Raw genomic sequence first — 21681 nt, 5'->3', positions numbered from 1 at the left:
AGTGTCTGACGTACATATACTATAGATATTGGTAAAAGCAGCAGGTCTGGAATATAAATGTGGGAAATCTTTTTTCTGAAAATGCCAGTTACAAATACGACCTTTTCTGCCATTTTTCTGATTTCATTGCCACAGCAATTTACAAACACACTGCTTACATTTCGATTTAATAGCAAATGACACTTAAGAACCAAAGTATAAGAAACAACACAGACACAGGGTATTAAATTGCACCAAAAACATGTTTTATTCTATAAAAGAAGAAGAAAGGGAGGGGAAAATAATCACAACTGTACAGGGAGAAACTGACTTTTAAACACCATGAGTCACAGTATCAAAAAGCTCACGTTTTCCTCACTGATCTTTACACATTTGTTCTGTACAAATACAAAAAAGAAAAATATTATTAATAATTGTATTATTATAATGATAACTGCATTGCACTGAGTAAATATAGTACTGGCCCATAAGTTACTGCATTCAATAGAAAATACCTAAAAGTTCCAGATTTGCAGAAGATGTGATTCGTGGTGAGTCGAGGCACTCGCGCACAGACGTGACGTCACCCTCAGACACGAACTCGATCCCGTTACGGTTTCAGCAGGGATAAAACTCTGTCTTTATGGTTCTTTTTTTCACAATCCTGCTTTTATACAAGAACAAAAAGGGGAGGAAACGGGGAAAAAGAGGAATACTGAGGAAAAACAAGCTTGCACAAACCAACAAGAAGCAGGAGATAAATGTACACATGCATCAGTCTCCCTGCCAAAGCTCCGACACCAGCGAAAATATCCTGCCCAGGGTGTCGTCAACAGGCTCGGATGTTTAACCGACCATCGTCGGTGTGTCTCCAGAGGTTTCAGTGCGTGTGTGAGTTTGTCTCGGTGTGCAAATATACCAACTGAGCTGATCAGTGTGCTTGTAAAGCAAAAGGGCCAATAGCAGATACTAAATGACACAGAGCACATGTGCTCTGTGGGGTTAACATTCCCAGAAATAAAGGGGCTTAGCATTCAGGGGTACTTTTTAATGCATTAATCTTTGGGACTTCTGCCTCTGTTACGATATATTTGAGATATGTGAGAGGGAAGGTTTCATTCGTGGTGCTAAAAGGAGACAAGAAGCTGTATTTGGAGGTCTTGAGATTTCGCTGGATTTCTGCTAAACGTTCATTCATTCCTGACCTCGTCCACTAATTAGTCATAAAGATGACATTTAAACGATAAACGAGGTCAGTGCCGAGCAGTTAGTGTGTGTGGTCGAGGAAAGATCAACGATTCCATTCACATACAACAAAAAAATCGAAAGCAATCTCCGAAACAGACACGAGGCCGATGGAGAGATAAAACTGAATGTGCTGGAAAAACCAGAACCCCATTTCCTGTTAGCACCACAAAGAAACGTCCACGCACCTCAACTGTAACGACGTGGAGCCAGGAAGCCCCAGAAACAGATAAGGTATACGACATCTGGTCCGATAACAAGTGAATCAGTGGCTCTGTGTTTTGTTTTTGTACTTCAATTAGGTATCTTTAAAAGAACCTTTTAGTTAGTGCAGCACTTGACTGATCTAACATGAATAATGTTTTTGCTGCTTGGATTTCAACATCGATTTTAAAAAGGAGAAACATATCAACACATTTAAACTGGCTACTGTAAATCTGGGGACTTCCTCTTACTTCCTGTTAACTTATCTGAGCAGAACACACCTGAAGCTGAAGGAGGAAAAAATGGGTCTGACCCAAACCAACTGAATCTCACATTTAACTTGACATTTAAAACCAGGTCCAGTACTGGGACATTAAGCTCGGTTGTTATAATGAATCCCTAGTTAGTTGAGTAGGGGGTCGTTTCCCACCCCCACCCCTGCTGGGGCATCTCAACGGTCTCACACGCACTTGACATGCTCACCAACGTCACTATAAGAAAACAAGAAGGCTACTCTCCATGCAACACAAATGTGCACAACACAAGTGGGACCATATAATTGTTCTTTTTTTAAGAAACTACGAAACAAATGTATTAGATTGGAAAAAAAAAATACACGTGATGAAAAACACATTTCATCAAACCAACAGAGGAAGAAGAGAGAAAAAAAAAGATTTTTCACATTATCTAGTCAGTGTTAAAAATAGAAATTCACCCGTTACATTTACTCTGCACTTTGATTATATACATTTATGTACACGGATTTCTCTTAATTATTTGTCATTGTCCTTAATGTCTTTATCAACAGTTTACAAAAGAAAGAAAATTGCAATCAAATGCATATACTCTCCTAGAAAGATGTGCTTAGTAACTTCTTTTTTTGTTTTTTTACTTGAAGCAGGGGATGTTAAGAGAAATGGGAACATTGCATTGCTCTGCGCTGCAAAAACATAACAAATAAACCACTAAAATCCTTCCAAGCGAGTGACTGAATTCTAAGTAATGCTTCCCCTGATGGGAAATGGAAAGACAGGAACTGATTCCCTCATTTTTAAACCATATTCAGTGACTCGGCTAAGACGGATTCTCTTCGGTTTCGCAGCGCGGAGACCACGCAACAAATCTGCCCTCTTTACGGCATGCGCTCAGCTCACAGCAAGCCTGCATGTCCATCTCATTTATCGCAATGTGAAAAGTCAAGATGTAAAACATTTTGCTCTCACTTACTAGCTTCTGAAATGATGACAAAGACGACTGTAAATGGCGAGAACGAATTCAAAGCAAAATGTGTGTAGCCGTTTTTTATTGGGGGGGGTTGTTGCTTGAAAAGAGACGAGCCAGGATGAGAAAAGCCTGCTCCGTCCATCACAACCCCAGCTCCCCACTCGCTCATTACCAAGTCTGTTTGAAATTATGGATGTGTTTCCACACCTTAAGTCTTATATACCAACACAGAGTAGTGATCAACAGCGCAGGCCTCTACACAAACCTGACCTTCCTCTTAAGGTTCCTGCAACAACCCTACGTGAGCTGCTTATCAGGAACCCAACTACCAGCTAGTGCTCTAGGACTGAGATCAGAACAGCGCTTGGAGCTGCGTCTGCGTTATGTTGCATAATCAAGTTCAGCCCGGATCGGGAGCTGAAAACCAGCCCACTTAAGACATGGACACTGTGGGTAAGGAACCAGGGTGAGGCGGGGGTCGATTCTGCTCCAAAAGAACCCAATTCGAGACACGATTCATCTGTTAGTATCTACTCGAGGCTTTTAACTGAGATTCTATTGCCATTAAAAACAAACCGGAGTGAATTGACCCCCACCCTGGTAGAAATGCTAGTGAGGAGAGCGCTTAAGTTTCCCCGTGGTTTAAACCCCAGGCGCCTGGACCCCGACAGCCCTACGAGACGCCCGATTTCTCCCAGAACCACCGACAGACGACCTTCACCACTCCGTTATCAGTCTTCTTGCTCTCATAACGATGCAAGGTTACAAAACCATTTAATTATATTAAAAAAGAACAGTCTCGAAAGAGTCTGATGAGCAAAAGCTGGAAATTCTCAAACCATCTGATTTGTTAAGACTTTGAAATGCTTTAGGTTCAACTCACTTTGGTGACACTGTTAAAATAAATGTTAAAATTTCTATTTTAAAAGGCTTGAAAATCAGCAAGCATGTTTTTTTCAGCCAAAAAAACTTTTCTCACCAAATACGGAAACAAATTCCACACATAACACCTTTAATTTCCTGTTTTTAAACTTCAAAAACTAAACAACTGAACTAAAGCGAACGCTGTGGCCAGTCGTCGTCTGTCGGCGGTTCTAGTTTTGCCCTTACAGATTGACTTCGGTTATTAAGGCTCGACGGGCAAGAGGTAAAAGAACAACAAGTGCCCGGAACAACGCACTCATAAAAATCTTAAATTCTTGATTATGTGTTTGTCTCAAAACATGCACACTAACTCACGGACACGCACACACGCACACTCAGAAAAGCTCCCCTATTCCCTGCATGAGAGTTTTACTTGTATTCTCAATCTATTTGTGTCCTTTCCTCTGTCTTTTTCACAGCCTCAGAAAACAACGACAAAAAAAAAAGATCTGAAAGTTTTTTTTCTTTTTAAATAAAAAACAAAAGAACAACATTTTGTTTAGAACACCAAAAAAGAAAAGAAAAAATGTAGACAGGACTAAAGGCCTTTTTTTGTGTTTTTCTGATAAAACAACAGCGACTACGGCGCAAACAAAGCAAATACTGTTATTCAAGAGGAATCGGAAAGGTGTGTGCGGCGGGGGAGGGGGCGGGGCGATAACAACCACGTGATCGATAGATCGATACAATGAAAACAAATGAAATTTTATTAAATTCACAGTCTTGTAGCTCCCTGTACCGGGGGAGGTGGCGGGGGTTTAGGGCAGAAGGAGGCGAATGGCGATGGGAGGGTGGGGCGCAGTGTTTTAGCCTCAGACATGCTGATGCATCTGACGTCACTTCAGCTGCTGTCAATGAAATAAGCGCACACACACACACACACACACACACACACCGATATGCACAGTTAAGTAAATACCTCATCTGAATTTATGATAAATGAGTTTTGGTTCTTTTACTTTTACAAACAGAACCAGGAACTAAAGAACTCCAGGAACTGCACTTCTCTACGCTCCACTTTGAAATCCGAAGACAGTCCAAATATTCAGCAATTGTAAGCAGTTTACTGTCATCCAAGTCGCAGCTACTTAATATTTAAGGAGATATAATGATACCTGGAGCATTTTTGCATAATGCTGTATTTTATATTTATTTACCTGTTATTTGATCAAAAGGTCATTCAGTAAGATCACATTTGCCTCAGGCAAATATAACTGGGGTGGAACGAAACTCAAAGTTCTCAAAAACAACTTTTCCTGGAAAAGCAGTGGCGGGAAGCGGCGTCCTCGGAAGTCTCTTTAGCTTCCAAGAAAATAAATTTTGGAGTCACGTAGATTCCAAACTCAGGATATGAACAAAATAAAAACTGTAAATCAAGAAAAGAGCAGCTGAAGTGACATCTGTGTGAGCCCTCCTCTTCCTCTTTGCCTTTTGGATGGACTGATGCATGTAATGGATGGATGGAAGCATGAAAGTCCCTGCTGCTGGATGTCCTTCAGTCCATCCTTTCTCTTTCTGAGGAGGCAACATCTTGTGTGACTGAGTCGGAGGATGGTAGAGAGGACTGCTTTGGGCTGGACGGTAATGATGACAGACACACACACACGCAGCAAAAAACATCCTGCTGCCACCACCGAACAAACACACAGACACAATTGTCCTATGACTGTGAGATGAAGATGAGGAGGAAGAGGAGGAGAAGGTAAAGTCCTTTTTTTTTCTATTTGCAAGGTGGGTTTAAAATCCCGCAGGAGAGCAGAGAGGAAACAGGAAGTATAGTGTGAGGTGTGGGGGCACTGGTACAAGATGTGCTGTTTTTGAGAAATCAAAGGGTCAGAGGTCAGTTTGATAGGGAGCTGGGGGCATCAGGGGAGAGGAAGGAAGGAAGTCAGAGTTCACATCATCACGTGGCGGCGGCGGTGCAGGGAGAGGTGGTCAGACCGGGAGAAGGAGCGGTCGCATTCGGTGCAGCGGAAGGGTTTGATTCCGGTGTGCTTGCGAAAGTGTCGGGTCAGCTCGTCGGAGCGGGCGAAGCGCCAGGTGCAGCCTTCCCAGGTACAGTGGTAGGGCTTCTCTCCTGGAAGAGACGAGGAGAGGAGTTAGCAGGAAGGAGGCAGGGAAGGAGGTTAAAGAAGGAAGAGGAGGGTCAGGACGATGGTGGACGAAATTGAGCAAACAATTTATTTACTACAGGTTATTTACTACAATTACTCTACCTAATCATGTCAATCACTGTATGATTGTAGAATAAAATTAAGATAATATTCAACACAGGAGCTTCAAACAGCCAAATCCTGCTTACTATTCCTACACACACCTTAACAGTGTCTTACCTCAGGAAACCTGTCTGAAAAAAAATACCATTGGGCACTTTTTCCCTAATCTCCTTCAGATTAGGGAAAAACTACTGTCTGCTGAGAGCAGATAAGACGTGAACTGTGCACTGACAAATGTTGAGCCACCGGAGGTTACATTAAATTCTGTAAAGGGGCCATTTTAATCCTTAAAGATCACCCTGCAGTAATCTGTAAATAATGATTCTGGTCTTCACCTGGAGATGAACTGCTCCTTTCAAAGAACACCTGGACTGCACTGATTTATTTGTGGCGTTGTTGTGATGCGTTTCTAGGGCCGAGCTCACCTGTGTGTATCCTCCTGTGGGCTTTGAGGTGGGAGCTCTTGGTGTAAACTTTTTTGCAGCCTTCGTAGTCGCACATGTGGATCCGTCGCCTCTTGATGTCTGGCGAATCTGGATCGACGGGCTCCAAGTCCATAACCGACCTGAGACACCGAAAGAGGAAAAGGACGATTCTGTTGAGAAACGCTTCTTCTTCTCTCATCATGTTCAGGAGAACTTAACACCGATTTAGCCACCAGGGGGCATCAGAAAGTCACACAGCTCCATTTCGATATTCCTCCCCTTCCCTCTATTTGTCTTGAATCGTTTCACCTTTAAACTTATTTTTTACTCCCTTCTTTCCTTAAACACATGAGATAAACTCAAAATTAACCCATCAGCACTCCTCTTTGTCGCCCTTTTTCTACCTTTGACTTCTTCCTCTTAAATGATGCTTCAGTTTTCCAAGAATCAGCTGTGTGAATTATCATATTCATATTTACAGGCAGTCAAACTTTAAATACATTTGATTGGAAACAAAAAGACTAAAAAAATAACACCGCTGATGTCCCTCTTTACAAGGAGGTGTGACGGTGAACTGCATTACATAAGCTTGTTTATGCCCCTGCTCTGGGACAGCCCTGCCCTGCAACACACACACACACACACACACACACACACACACACACACACACACACACACACACACACACACACACACACACAGAAAATCACAAATAATCTTCCTTAAACCACTTTAAAAGACACAAAATCCACAAAAGACTTACTTTTGTACTCTGAAACACACTTTCTCTCTCTCACACCCACACACACTCTCTCTCACACACACACACACACACACACACACACACACACACACACTAGATAAGGGCGCTGAGCAAACTGTCAACGCCCACACCCTGAATTTCAGTTAGTCAGGCAGCCTCGCCCACTGGGTGTGGCCGGAGCTACGTCCTGATTCTCTAATAAACACAGTCTCCAGCGGCACACCACCCTTTACCCTGCGATATAAAACAATCTTTCACATGTCCGCGCTTTCCTCTGGAGGGCTAAATGTCCTAATTTATGTCTATAGAGCGCTCGCGACGCACACATGCGCCCACTTGTCTTCCTGTGTTACAGTCTGGGCGTCTCCAGTGTGTTCTGCTGTACAGAGGGTTATATAAGGTTATATAAGCATCCAGTCATGGCAGTGCTGCAGTAATGTAATTAGTCAGGAGCCTGCAGGCGAGGGAGGTGACCCCCACACAGAGAAAGAATTTCCCATAAACCCTGCTGTGCATTAGAGTCCCTCTTGCTGACCCTGCCGAGTCCTATTATCAGCAGTCATTACACATGGATTTATGCCTTTCCGACAGTTTTGCAGACATCTGATTTACAGTTGGCGTCTCCAAAAAGTGCTTTTCTGTCACAATTTTTTTCTGCTGCAGTACTTCAACTTGCCACCAGGAGATCAAGACTTATGCAGGTTTTAAAGATCTATGTTGCTGCCCATTTGAGGAACCCTATGTCTATGCAAAGAGAGGCTATGGAGAGTCACCTGCACGGAGCCAACAATCTAGCTTCACAATTCACTACAAAGAACTTCTTTGTCTGTTATGACTTCTACTTTCATCGCAGCGTCAGGCTACAGAAAAGAACCATCGAGAGCACAAATCTAAAATACTTATCCTTGTACCAAACATCTGACACTGCCCCCTAGTGGCACTTCACAATAAAGAACTGGGTCTGCAACAGTCTGCATACCAGGTTTTCTGTCACTTGATAAAGGTGTGAAACCACAATAAACCTTATTTATTATGCAACTTATAACTTGCACAAGCAACGTGATGAAGAGGCGAAGAGACCGTGCAGGAAGGAGGTTGGGGTGGACGGAGGGGTCAAAAAAAGAAACCCACTGGACTTTAACATGCGAGATAACCATTTCCTGTTCTGAACTGAGACTATGGCCATTCAATAACGTTTCAATATGCTCTACTTCCTTTCTCAAGTACAAGCTCTCCACTCGCTAGAGGAGAACTCAGGGCTTTGACTGGCTTATTGTTAAAGACAAAATGTTGGCTGCACTCTTAAGCGTACTGTCAGGATCCCTGAGCTATCTCCACTTTCCTGTCAATGCATCACATTTTAATTGCTGCTGATATCTAGTTTTGTATCCTTAATTGTTCATTGTTGTGGTTATCAGCTTTTGAAACCTTAGATCTAGAAAATATAATCGTTCATACTGGGCTCTGAGCATTTCCAAATAATGGGGCACCAGGGTGACTGTGTCTGAAGACCTGCATTCAACATTTCATGAATGCATCTTTCATTTTTTTTATATTTATTGATTGCACGTAAGATTTTACAGGTGTGGCTAAATACATTGTGCTTGATGCGTCCATCTGCATCGAAGACTCACCCCGCATCAAGGCTCTGGGCGCTGATGGAAGCCGATCCAGACTCTGTACCGCTCTCTGCATCGCTTTCACTTTGATATTCCACTGGAGATGTTGAACCTGGCTTGATCCGAACTGCGGGGAGGAAAGGATGAAAGGAAGATGGGTGTAAAGAGTGAATAGAAGGACATAGAGTGGTAGAAACAGATGAAGGAAAATTGTGGGGCCATGGAATTGAGAGGGAGGAGGAAAAAAAAGAAGTTGGGGGTAGGGGGTGGAAACGGAGAGAATAGAACAGCAGGGGGTTAATAACTTCTTAACAGCAATGTCTGGTTTCCAGCAACTTAGCAAGACAAAGGCTTGCTCCAAGTGTGTGTGTAGGATTAGGTGTGGTCTGCATGGCTGCAAAATGGATCAAATCTGAGGCCAAACCCCACGCTGGATTCCTCTGCATGTCTGCTTGTTTTCTCCATCTTTCTCAAAATGCCTGTTTTAGCCTCCAGTTTCTATTAAAAGAAGCATCTTCCAGTGGTTGTCTTTTACTTTCAGTTTCAACAACCTTTTACAATGTCACAGCAGGAGGAAGATGATGTGAACAGCTGTTAATGGGAAGAAAAAAAAGCTGAACTCACAGACAATGCTAATTAGCAATTAAGTGAAAGACAAATTTCCCAGAGCTATCGGAAAGCTTCGGCGCGCGTCCTCGAGGATTGGCAAGCTGTTCGAAATTCTCACAAAAGGAAGGAAGACGTTTAGATTTTAAACCGAAGGTCCTGCTTTTGAATTCTTGATTACGGAGAGTTAACCACTCTCAAGACATTTCCAGCTGCTCGTTTGGCTCTGGAAGTGTAAATTCATGTCCTCATCAGCTAATATGTAAAGGGAGGATGGCCTCGTCACACCGCCACATCAGAAAAGTCATTGTATAAAAGGAGATTATTGCAGTTTCTTGTTATCTGATGTGTTAGTTTCATGGCCTAAAAAGAAAAACAAAGCTTTACAAGAGACCAGATGCTACCTAAACGCCACCAGACTGGACACAGAGAACTTTATATATGTATGATTTTGATTTTTAATGCACCTTCAATGAAATCAGGCTGGGTCGATTAATTGTTAGATCTCAAAGTGCCCCCCCCCTTCTCCTCCTCCTCCTCCTCCTCTTTGTGCAGGAATGTGGCAGCCACACTGTTCAAAGTCCACCCAGCCCGGAGAGAGCAAGAAGGGGTGGGGTGGTTGGAAGGGTGACGCAAGGAATTTGGGTGGAGTGTGTATATATATCTGTATGAATGTGTGTGTGTGTGTGTGTGTGTGTGTGTGTGTGTGTGTGTGTGTGTGTGTGTGTGTGTGTGTGTGTGTGTGGGGCAGTGGTGGTGTGGGGAGGGTCATGCACCAAAAAAGAAAAAAAAAAAAGTGGTGCTCTTTGTCTCTGGAGACAATAAAGCCACCCCCACCCTCCTCTGCTGTCTTCCTCTTTCAAAGGCAGAACGACCCATCTCCTCTCCTTTTGACCCTCCTCGTGCTTCCTCACCCGACCGCCCCCCCTCCCCGCTACCACCACCTCTCCGCCTCACCTCGCTGCCTTCGCTGTGCGCCCACCTATCTAGCCTCCTTCTCCTTTTCCTCCCACTCGACGACTCGGCGCGTGAGCTGCCAATGTCAGCTGTCTGCTGCTCGTTCGCTTCGCATGGAAGAAGAAAAAAAAAGAAATCCAAGTTTCCGTGTTGTCTGCTCGCTCCCCTCGTCGTGCTCACAACTACGCTCTTTGTTTCCTCTCAGCGCAGGGATGTGAAACGTACACAGAAAACAGGTTTACAGGATAACTACGACTTCAGTTATCCACTCACTCGCTCACTTGATTGATGACTTTAGATTGTTTAGAGGATGTTTTGAGCAGTGAACAAACTGTTAACTGGAAACTGCTCCATCAACACCATCAAAGCAGGGATTAGAATGAGAGAGAGAGCTTTTTTTGCCCCATATTGGCTTCTTTTCATCAGCTCCCTGTTTAATCCAGAGTCCAATTTACACATATCTCCTTCTACTCACATATAAGGTCCTGAATAATCAGGCTTGTCTGAAAGACCCCATAGGACCATATCGCCCTAATAGAGCACTTTGTTCTCAGACTGCAGGTTTACTTGTAGTTCCTAGGAAAAGTATAATGGGAGGCAGAGCCTTCAACTTCCAGGCCCCTCCTCTGTTACGGCTGTTGTAGTTAGGGCTGGATCAGGTAACGCCGAATCCTGCGTTAGTTACACTGCAATAGGCATAGAAGGCATTGAGTGTTCCTTCTCCACTAACCTTTTTCACTCACCATCTGTTTATACACCACTCTGCATTTGTACAAGCACTATGCTTGCTCATAGGGGGGTCATGTGATTGTTGGCTTTTCTCTGTATTATTGTAGGGTCTTTACCTTGCTGTAACAATGTTTTTTGGCAATGAATCTTATACCATTGAAAAGCTTGTTTATTTCTAAAGAACATGTATTTGTGGGTTGAGCAGCAGAGTTGAGAGTATGTGCGCTGCATCCATGAAAAACTAGCCAAATCTTCTCTGCCCTTGCCAATCGTCTTATTCTGCTGCCAACACAACCACACTGGCTGACTTGTGGCAATGCTAGTTGAAGAAAAGGATGTATGAGCGTAACTCACATACTCAACTTTGCTGCTCAACCCATTTTGAATGTGACACCATTAAAACAGATATGAATGGCTTTCCAACATTATAAGATTTATTGTCAAGAAGCATTGTTACACCAAAGAATTAACAGACCAACCACAAATATCTCTAATAATAATAATAATGGATTGCATTTATATAGCGCTTTTCAAGGCACCCAAAGCACTTTACAATTCCACTATAGAGATTGAAAATGTGACGTCATTCAGGGGTAAAACCGCAAAGAATTCTGGGAACTTGTGGCAAGAGGTACTAGCGCACGCAGGCTTTCAATTGCAGCCATTCAAAGACCAAATATAACATCCCAGAACACTCCAGCTCACAGGTTAGTCTGCTCCAAGCATTTACACAAAGGTCAGTCTGCTGTTGTAGTTAATACGTCATTTTTCATAACATAATTGGTGATATAGGTTACAAGCAAGTCTGGCGCTGAACAGAAATTGTCGCGCTATGCTCCTTTGTTTATTGTGCATAAATAGTGAATTGTCCTGACACAATATTGTGTTTCGCTTCTGTTATTACCATGGTACATTGACAAAAACATATACTTTTATTCACAGGATAAAACAGTTGTTTTGTATCACTAATTGCCCAGTACGATTACAGCATACAATATTATTGTCACTGCTACATTTCTGTAATGCGAACCAGAAATTATTTCCACTACTAATTAATTACCGTTGAGCTCAAAGGTTATATTAATAAACGGTTAACGAATGTGTATTTATGAAGACGATTTGTGAGACTGGTAAACTTATGATACGTACGATGGTCTTTCGTTCTACTCTGTGCATTTCAAGGTCCTGTACCCATCCGTCGGTAAACTGTACCTGGGCTTGTTGCAGTGACCTGAAGTTACTAAACTTCATGAGTGTATGCACTCACTCCAAGAACCGTATAATTATAAATATGAGCGTGGTGAAAGTTGGGCAGCACGCCAACGTATTTTGTCCACTCTGTGTGCTCGTAAGGGTCTGACCCTTTCACTCCTTTGATTTTTTTCCTCGTATCTTTTCTTTGACTTTTCATTAAGTCTGTCTTTGTACGGACCGGCATTGTTCTCCTTCGTTTTGTACATTCCTTTTTTGGGGGGCAAAGAAAAAGCAAGAATTTATTGGAACCGAAGAATGAACGTTTTGCGGTGCTGCAAATGCTTGCATTTGATGCGGTACTTGGATTGTTTTGCCACGAGTTCCCGGCATGCAATGCGCGAAAGTCACGTGGTCTGTCAATCTCTATTCATTCACTCTCACATTCACACACTGGTGGAGGCAGCTACGGTTGTAGCCACAGCTGCCCTGGGGCAGACTGACAGAAGCGAGGCTGCCATATCGCGCCATCGGCCCCTCTGACCAACACCAGTAGGCGGTAGGGTAAAGTGTCTTGCCCAAGGACACAACAACCAGGACAGATAGCCTGGGGATCGAACCGGCGACCTTCCGGTTACAGATGCGCTTGCCTGAGCCACGGTCGCCCTACATTTCATACTACCAACATTTGCGATCATTTCTAGTTTTAAGTACATCATATTGTGTGGATTACACAGTCCTTAGTGTTGCCTCAGTATCTTGCATCTTAACCTGTCGTTAAAGTGCTTTTGCTCCTTTACTGAAGTCAAATGAAAAGTACAATCAAATCACAAAATAAAACTCTGACCCCAGACAGACATATAGATCACCAGGTTAAGTAATTTCACCGCAGCATCACTGTTAGGTGTGGCAACCAGGGCAGCACTGCAGAAACAAGCCTGATCTAAAGTTAATCTTCAATACAGAAAGACTGCAAGTCAACATGAAACATGATGTTATGTCAGCACATTACTCACTGACAGGAATACCAATTGTAAACAGATAGGCAATGAGTTATGGAGAGGTGGGCAGTTTATTTGGAGAGAAAGAGGGCCTTCATGATGACTAATTAGTTTGACCTACTGGCACGCGGCATGTGCACTGAATTTACATCATTTTCCAAGAGGTTAGGATTTACGTGCCCAGTTATCGCGGTTTTTAAAGGACAACAAATCAAAGAAAAAGGATATCAGATATTGTGCTGTCACCAAACCAGCAGCTTTGTTACAATGGCAGCAAAAATTACAAAAGGGCTTGTTATTACTTCACTGAATTCTGTTCTACTTGATCTAATAGAAAGGTAATAAAGGAGCAGGGGTGGACTGAAATAATACTTCTCCAACCCCAAACCCCTTAGGCTAACCCTATATCTAATTTTTGGAGGGGCTGTCACAATATTAGAATTTCTGTACCCGTTTAAAAGAAGTTTAAACAAAGACTCTTTGGAAAAAAAACAGCCAACCAAAAAAAAAGAAAAAAAGAAAAATGTTATCAGTAAGGTGCGTCTTGTCTCTTCTTGGCAAATGAATTTAGCTCAAAATAGGAATAAAGGCAGATGTAGAGAGAGTCAGTATCAGAACCAAAACAACTATCACGGTTACCTTCAATAGCAGTAAGCATACACATGACAGCCCTCAGGCTGGAATTTCAAATATAGATACATCCTGAGTTTCTGAAGTTTGCTGTGTGCAGCATCAAAAACTCCCCACGAAGACACCAAACAGGACGTAAAAATCAACAGAGCTAGACACGTAAATACAAAACAACAAAACTACATCTTTTAACCAGAGGAGGATGACTGGTTACTTTTGAGCATCAAGCAAAAAACATAAGAAAACTTCAGAAAAACATTCATTCAACTTTAACTTTTTTACTCTCCGCCTCTGCCCTCCAGCCCTGTGATCCCCATCCACTACACAACAGCTTTCTGTGCGAGCAAGTAAACAATGCGTGTCTTAGCAGAGTGACAGTAGGATACGTGTTTGATGGATGCTGTGACGAGAGCATAGAGTCTACAGGCAAAGCTTACAAAGCGTGGACTCTGAGAGGTGTGTCGGCTCATTTATGCTTTTATAATAATCACCCGACTGACTGCGTGTGTTTGGACTGTGAAAGGAAGCCAGAGCACTCGCAGAGAACCCAAGCCCATCAGATCGGATTCAAACCCAGGACCTTCTTGCTATCAGTCAACAGTGCTAACCACTCTGACACCGTGCCACAATACTGCCCTAAATTAGTATTATGTTCATAAAGAAAACTATTTCCCGTCTACTGTGCAATAATATTGTGCAAGTCAGCACAATGTGACCTGTAATTATGTAACATACTGTATGTACGGAGGACCAAAGCTGCCAAAATCAATATTAAACAAAAACAATAACTGTTCAATATATTAAATAAAAATTTAAATGATTAAAAACAATGTAACATATAATGGTAAGCACTGATTTGTTTATTAAAAGTAACCTAAGTTGTTGTGTAGAATTCATTTTTTTTGCACACATTTTTTTATGTCATATCATCATTTATTCGTATTTTCTGAATCCATTTGAACACAGTGTAGCTTTAGTTACCCTCACACTTCATTTGATTACAGTATACTTCAGTTTATTGTACTATGTTTCATTTCCTCCTGACTTGTGTCTATCTGTACTTTCTTTCTCGTTCCTCTACGAGTTTGCACTTCAGAACGCAAACGAGCGAGCAGCCATTCGGCGTGCCTCGTGTTTAACTTTCTGCCTGTTGCTTGACTGACGCCGCAAATAATAAACAAAGTAGTTGCCTTCAGTCATGAAACTGCTGCTGTTGCAGACGCGAGGTGCTTCGTGCAAACAAAAACAAACACAGAGATTAGAACAAATATAAATAAATAAATGCTGATTAAATGCTAATTAAAAAATAAACATCAATCTTATCTTTTAACATTGCTAGAGCATTTACGGTCATATTACTTAATGTATTGGGTATTTTGTATTTTCTAAAAGGGGTTTGAGACAAACTGGGAAAAGGTCAAAAACGTTAATCAAAACACAAACACACAACAGCTCCTGGCATGGATGAGTAACAGTCTGAGAGCATCTTCAGGCCAGTCTGTGTGCTGCAGACTCTTCTGAGATTCACCGCCTGCCTCGTTTACATTCCTCAGTCCAGACTGTGTTGTTGTGAATCAGAGTCCAGGTGAACTCTGCCGACTTTGCCCAGGGACTCGACTGCAGTTAAAGGGGCGGAGGTCTATTTTGCCTGCTTGCCTGGGCAAATGTCGAGCGTCCGGTCGTGTGGACACAGGGATTGACAGACATTTGCTGTTGTTTAGTGAAAACCGACAGGAACACTTGGGAGGTTAAGACACTGCTGACTAATAACAGTCCAGACAAATGCTAAGTAGTCAGCTTGTACATGACTATTTTAGTGGGGCATTCTTGGCTTTTTACATTACAGAATATGAGAAAATCAGCTGCTCAGAGGCTCACTGAAGAATTTTAGCCACTTCTCTGCAACATATGTAACAATTCTCTCTGCAGTTTTCCACATTTAGACGACGCCATCAATCATCTGGCACATATGGAGAATTTCCAGAATGACAAAGATAGACAGGCAGACAGAAGGCAAATCAAACATATCACCAACCACAAACAGACACCAGCTCCTTTGGGAGAAACGCTGTGTTCCACTGAGACTGAGATCCCCCCCCCACCTCCATAAATGACAGTTTAAGCAGCGGTGACAGAACCATGCAACGCCAGGCGTGACAGTCAAAAGAGGAAGACTGACATTAAAGAGGAGAGGTCTACCGCTCATCTCAAATTACAAGTATTTTCATTACAGATATTGCGACATATTAAATAAACATTCGCGGTGCCACGTTCCTTCTTAACATCCTGTTTCAACATGGCACATTAAAGAAAGAAAGAGGTTCTAAAATGCTCTGTCACTGCAAAGTAAAACATCTTCCTACCCCCGTTTAAACGCATGATTTAGTCTGCTTCTCATAACAGCCAAAATGCAAAACTACAAGCATTAATAACAGAATTATTGCAGTTTTTGCAGTTTTCAAATTTCCTTTCACTTACTTGGTGAAGGGCTGATAAAAAAATAGGTATGATCCTTATCTTAGTGGAGGGAGGTGGAGGGATGTAAATCAAGATGGCAAGTCAACATGGTGGCTCTACAAAGCAGTGCCTGCTCCTTTGTATTCTTAAAGGTTTAATTCTAAGTTTCTGAGACTGCACCTTTAAATAATATCCTGGATTCAGAGGTTATTTGTGTGGTTTCATGTAAGAACTCAACCTTTGCTTCATGACTGTACAGCTCCTTAAAAAACAAACACAAAAAAAACCAACATAAGACTCTTAGATCCAGTAGAATACATTGGCCAATATTTAGCACGGTGCTAAATTTGAGTATGCAAAGCAAAGTTTTATTTTAATGTTAAGAAAGGTGATGTCATGATTCTTTTGCAAGAGCAAGAAAACAAAATCTCCAAGATTGCACCAAACCTGTGTTAGATCAACACGGGCTATGCAGGCTGGTTATTGCCTCATGTTGAACTACATCACTGGCTCCTGACTGGTTAGACCAACCAGTCTATCCAACCCAAGAACAGTGAATATGGGGTTAAAAAAAGAAGCCTAACCAAAAACTGCAGTTCCTCTAATGTCCCCTTGAGCCTGCCTCCGAAACGGAGTGAACTCCCCTCGACTCCAGCCTATAGGTTCAAGTTTGGTTTCTATTCCTCATCCAGCTGCACTTTCGAATGTATATATTGTTTTAAGGCACGACGTTTAATGCAGTGGAAATGCATGTTGCAGTGATTGCAGATGCACCTTGCTAACTAAGCCAAACGACAAGTGCAAACATTAGCAAACCCTGTCAGCTGACATTATCACACAGAGCTGTCAATGAGCGAGCTCATGTTGACTGATATACTGTATTTATAAATCTTATTTAGTACAAAGTCTGGATATTTAGGCAACTGAAGACTGAAAGTGGTCTATATGAAACAGACAATTGTTGCTAAAAGCAGAAGCTATCCGGTTGTTCAGTGATGACGCGACGAATCCTACTTCCGGGTCTAAAGTAGTGTGCGTTTAATATGGCTTTTGTGTTGTTAACATGTTTAATGTTATGCATTTTCTTCTATTTGATCTCAAAAAGCTCCTAAAACAGTCAGTGATCACTGTTGACCTCCCTCGGCTTTTATTACCGCTAATCATTTATTTAAGCTCAGTTTTTAAAACCTTAGGATGTAACTACAGCCCAGCCCATGCAGCAGTATATGAATGACTAACCTCGTATTGTGGATGGATTATCTCAGTTGTTCTCCTGGCTGAAGTTTGGTCCTTTTACAGCATCCTGCCATGCAATTACATTTGTTCCTGACCACCGAGAACACTCACGGTAACTTTTATCGAGTGGAAAAAAAGTTAGCTTGTTTATATTATGCTAACATAGCTGTGTCGCTAGCGGTCACGTAGCACATCATTATATACCAGCTAGCCCAACTTCAGTAACCCTACAAACGTCACTGCTGTTTAGTTTTCTGTCTTCATTTATGCTGGAAGTGATAACAGAGCTGTACGTTTTAATTTGTTTCCAAAACCCAGCAGTCAGGACATGCTATATTGTATTTAGATAGAAGCTAGCGAGCTAACTTCATGCTAACTTCTAACTCCGTTAAATGTCATAAATTCCGTTTTCATGGATGCCTGGATGTTAAACTCAATTGTTACACCTGGTAGAGCAGAACGCTGATCATTTTATTAAAGATGAAAGACTTTAGACAGTTTTTCAACTCTCAGTAATGCCACAGTGATCGTTTGATATATGGACCTGCAGCGGAGTTTAGACCCAGACACGGCTAGTGATGTCAGACTGAACAACCGGATACTGCACTGGTGTTGCCCCCTTGGAGCTTATGACTGTACACTCACCAGATCCTTCGGAGCGCCCATCACTGCCTATCAGCGGCACCGTAATGGCTGCTGTGGCGACACCGTCAGTAGGCATGGTGGTGTAGACAACAGGCAGCGACTGCACCACCACAGGGATGGTCTGCAGCTGACCCACCTTGCTGGGCATGGTCACTGAGGGGATTGTATGGATAACGTGGAGAATCTGCTGGCCTCCAGCACCCTGCGTGGCTAAGATGGATCCTGGAGAGAGGACCTGGAGAGAAAAGAAGCGATGAAAATGAGTGGTTGTAACTCTACTGCGCTTTACACTTCTAAATCCACAGAAGGTAGGAGTTTATAGTTACCATGGAGCCTATCGATTGCACCGCAGAGGGGACAGGTGTGGCTGACAGGCTGGGCTGGGTCACAGCGCTGCTGGGAGCTGGGTTGACTGTGGTGCTCGTTGTCGAAGCGGAGCGAGGTTTGTTGAGCGAAAGGTCAACGGGCTCAGTCTGGTCCTCAGTGGGGCTCGGATGAGGCGAGGAGGGCTCTGTCTTGCACTCCTTCTTCACCTTCAGGTCTTTCGGCTGTGAGCCGTCATCACCTATATCTGCCTGCTAGAGAGAACACGGTGGACAAGAAGATATAAGAAAGGGTTAGAAAGAAAAGGACAAAGCGATAACTCAGCTTCAGCAAACTAAAGTTGACTGGTTTTATTCCAGATTTTACTCTAAACCTGGCAACTTATATCCTCAACATAATTAGATTTTTATTCTCAAAGGAGAGCGATCTGATATATTAATTAGAAGCAGTAATCATAGTTATGTGTAGCATGCCAAAAAAGAAAAATGCTAATGCATGCTGGTTTATTGTTTAAAAAGTCAGCAGGAGCCAAACAACCCACAGTAATGAACACAACAGCAGAGGAAACAGTAGTTAAACAGGGACCTAATATTACACACTGATACAATGGTAGATGCTCATTTTTACTGTTGTTTGGGGCAAAAATCAAAAACAAGTAGCTTAAGAGCCTGAAAGAGAGAACTGAGGCAGTGGCTACATCAAGGCCCATCAAGCTGTAAGATTACTGGAGATTATTCTGAATCGAATCATGCAAAGCTACTCTACTAGAGTCCATGCAAATACAGCGCTGGTTATGAATACAACAGGTGACCTTGAATCTTTGTATCTCTCTCTGCTTTGCAGTCACTCTGTGTGTTACATGGTCATGGCAAAGAACACCATTAATGCATATATTTGTGAGCAGATAAGGTGTAAAATACTGGGGAGGATGGAAGAGAAACACTGCTGGTTGTCATCAGGACCATCATCCAATGTGCAAATAACAAATAACTCAAATAACAAATGCTATCAATTTTTGTGTAAAACATTCACCAAATTTCACCAGGAAAAACCAAAGTGTGCACTTTCATCAATATTCACAAGAGTAGAACAATTCATTCTCCGACTCAAATGCAATGCCAGGATCATATTAGGAAATATGATGGTATACTTTTATCACAGGCTTGATACATAACGAATGATGCTGAGACTCGTGGGTACTGTAGTAGTTAGACGCGTCAGCCATAGGAGAAGAATTTAAAATATAATTAAAAGAAAATTATGGAATGAGAGATGCTTCTGCAACCTCCTCAACCCTTTGGGCATACATCTTTCATGGCCTGACCTCATTCTTCAGTGAATGAAGACAGACAGCGATTGGTTAAGGTTTGCTTTGAAGAAATGCTTCATGCAAAGGAAAATGCTTTCTTATAACAGGCATTGTGGTTTTTCATATTGTCCCTTTGCATCTACAGCAAGCCAGGACTCGGCTGCCATGCAGCTCGAAAGCACAGGGAACAATGGCTGCAGTGTGGTACACTGGGTGGGGGGGCGGAGGAGAAAGTGAGGGAGACAGAAGAGAGGGAAGGGCTGCATGGGTACAGAGAGAGACTGGTACTGTGTGAGAGGGAGAGAGTTAAAAAAAAAAAAAAAAAGACACAGGAAGAGTGAAAGAGACACGGGAGAACTGGAGCGAGAGGGAGCAGCAGCGAGCCTCCAGTCCGGGAGTTGGCCTCCGTCCAGTTCAGCTGAGCACAGTTTGGCTCTGGGTGAGGAGGAGAGGGTGGAGACTCTGCTACGCCCTTTCATCGGGTCACACAGTTCAGCTGGAGGCTGTGGCAGTGGCATCGGCACAAATATAAGTGGTAAACAACTTTCCCGTCGGTGAGCGTCATGTCCAAATAGCCAGAGTTACAACAGAGCAAACCTGTTGTTCTGCTTTTTCCCCCCTTTTTACAGCATTACAGGACACGTGAAGATTTAAAATAGATTAGCGTCTTGATTTTTGTTTGTAGATACGATTTGCAATGGTTAATCCATATCAATGCTCACCTTCTACACTGTGGTCTAATGCAGTGGGCTTGAACAAGCAAAAAAACAAAACAAAGTAATGAGCGAGGAAAGGAAAGGAAAGGAAAGGAACATGCCGCACCTGCGTGAAACTCGGCTTAGGTGAGGAGGGATTTAAGGAGCACTTTATAGGCAAATAGGAAAAAGAAAGGAGAGAGAAGATGAGAAGGTAGGACAAAAAAAAGAGAGGAGATGGGCGAAGAGAAGCTGGGCTGTAACGTGATTATACTGAGACGGTCTTTAAAAAAAGGGAAAAAAACTGAAAAGAAAATGAAGTGTGAAAGAAGTGAGGGAGTGGGTGAGGCACAGAACGAGACAGGAGAAAGAGAGAGAAAGAGAGTGGGTGGGAAAGGCCAAGCGTTGCCATGGAAACTGGGAGCCATCAGCTGACTCCATGTTTTTCCACTCGTTCCCCACCCACCACCAACTCCCTTCCATTTCCCTCCCGGTCCACTCGTCTTTCCATTGCTTCAGCCCCGCCTCTCCTCACTCCTTTCTTTTCGCTCTCTCTATCACGACCACACCCCTTTCACCTTTCTCTCTCTCTCTCTCTCTGTCTGTCACATCCCTCCTCTCCTTCCAGCATCTCTCGCTCTTTACATCAACCACACCCTTGTTTTTCTTCACCACCTCACCCTTTCATCCCTCACTGGCTTCATTTCTACCCACTCGCTCTTTTTTTTCCCCCCCTTCTTCTTTTCGATTTTCCTCTCCCCTCCACTTTTCCTCTTTTCACAGCTGCTCAGATTAAACCCACAACTCTGTGCGAAATCCTCAAAAGAAGAGACTGAAAGGCTGAAGTCCAATATAAAAAAAAAGAGACAGAAAAAGAAAATAAAACCCCCTCCGGATGCCCGCGAGCTCTGATCTCAGAGGAAGGGAGATGGAAGGGAAGAAAGAGGGGCCAAAAAGGAAGAAACACTTTCTATGAAGACAGAGTGATTAGCTTAAGAGCGAGGATGTAAAAGAGCTCTTTCCTCACAATTTAATATCCCGCTCTGCGTCAAAGCGGTGGCTTTGTTTCCCCCAATAAATGTCCTTGATTAAATGTATAAACTATTCTCCTATTTAAAAGTTTTTAAGCCACACTTTGCCATCGGCTTTGGTTTAAGCTCTTGGTGTTTTTACTATAAAAGTCAAAAATGATCTTTCAATCCTTCGGTCAGAAACTGATATTCAGTTGCAGAGAATGCATATTATCGATAATAACACAGCCAGGTTTCATAATACAGCATCAGTATATTATAGTATGGATC

General features: G+C 42.7%; 1 protein-coding gene across 6 annotated transcripts in view; it reads right to left on the bottom strand.

The window, feature by feature from the left end:
* Positions 1-223: 223 nt before the first annotated feature.
* Positions 224-21681, bottom strand: part of klf8 (Kruppel like factor 8) — an 89323-nt gene continuing 67865 nt past the window's right edge. For 4 of the 6 annotated variants that reach the window (XM_085289828.1, XM_085289826.1, XM_085289825.1 and 1 more), the window contains 5 exons: positions 18379-18630; positions 18053-18287; positions 8616-8727; positions 6218-6357; positions 224-5653 (listed from right to left, as the gene is read on the bottom strand). In XM_085289828.1, the coding sequence (XP_085145954.1) occupies positions 5472-5653; positions 6218-6357; positions 8616-8727; positions 18053-18287; positions 18379-18630 (921 nt within the window). In that variant the 3' untranslated portion in view covers positions 224-5471. The remainder of the gene's footprint in view (positions 5654-6217; positions 6358-8615; positions 8728-18052; positions 18288-18378; positions 18631-21681) is intronic. The other 2 variants (XR_014894192.1, XM_085289824.1) reach the window with 2 other exon arrangements.

The sequence above is a fragment of the Mchenga conophoros genome, linkage group LG10 (assembly GCF_057382185.1).
Source record: "Mchenga conophoros isolate Kocher_MC1m ecotype Shallow Benthic linkage group LG10, M_conophoros_male_GT1.1, whole genome shotgun sequence".
Taxonomy (NCBI): Eukaryota; Metazoa; Chordata; class Actinopteri; order Cichliformes; family Cichlidae; genus Mchenga; species Mchenga conophoros.
This window is presented reverse-complemented; position numbering and strand designations above follow the sequence as displayed.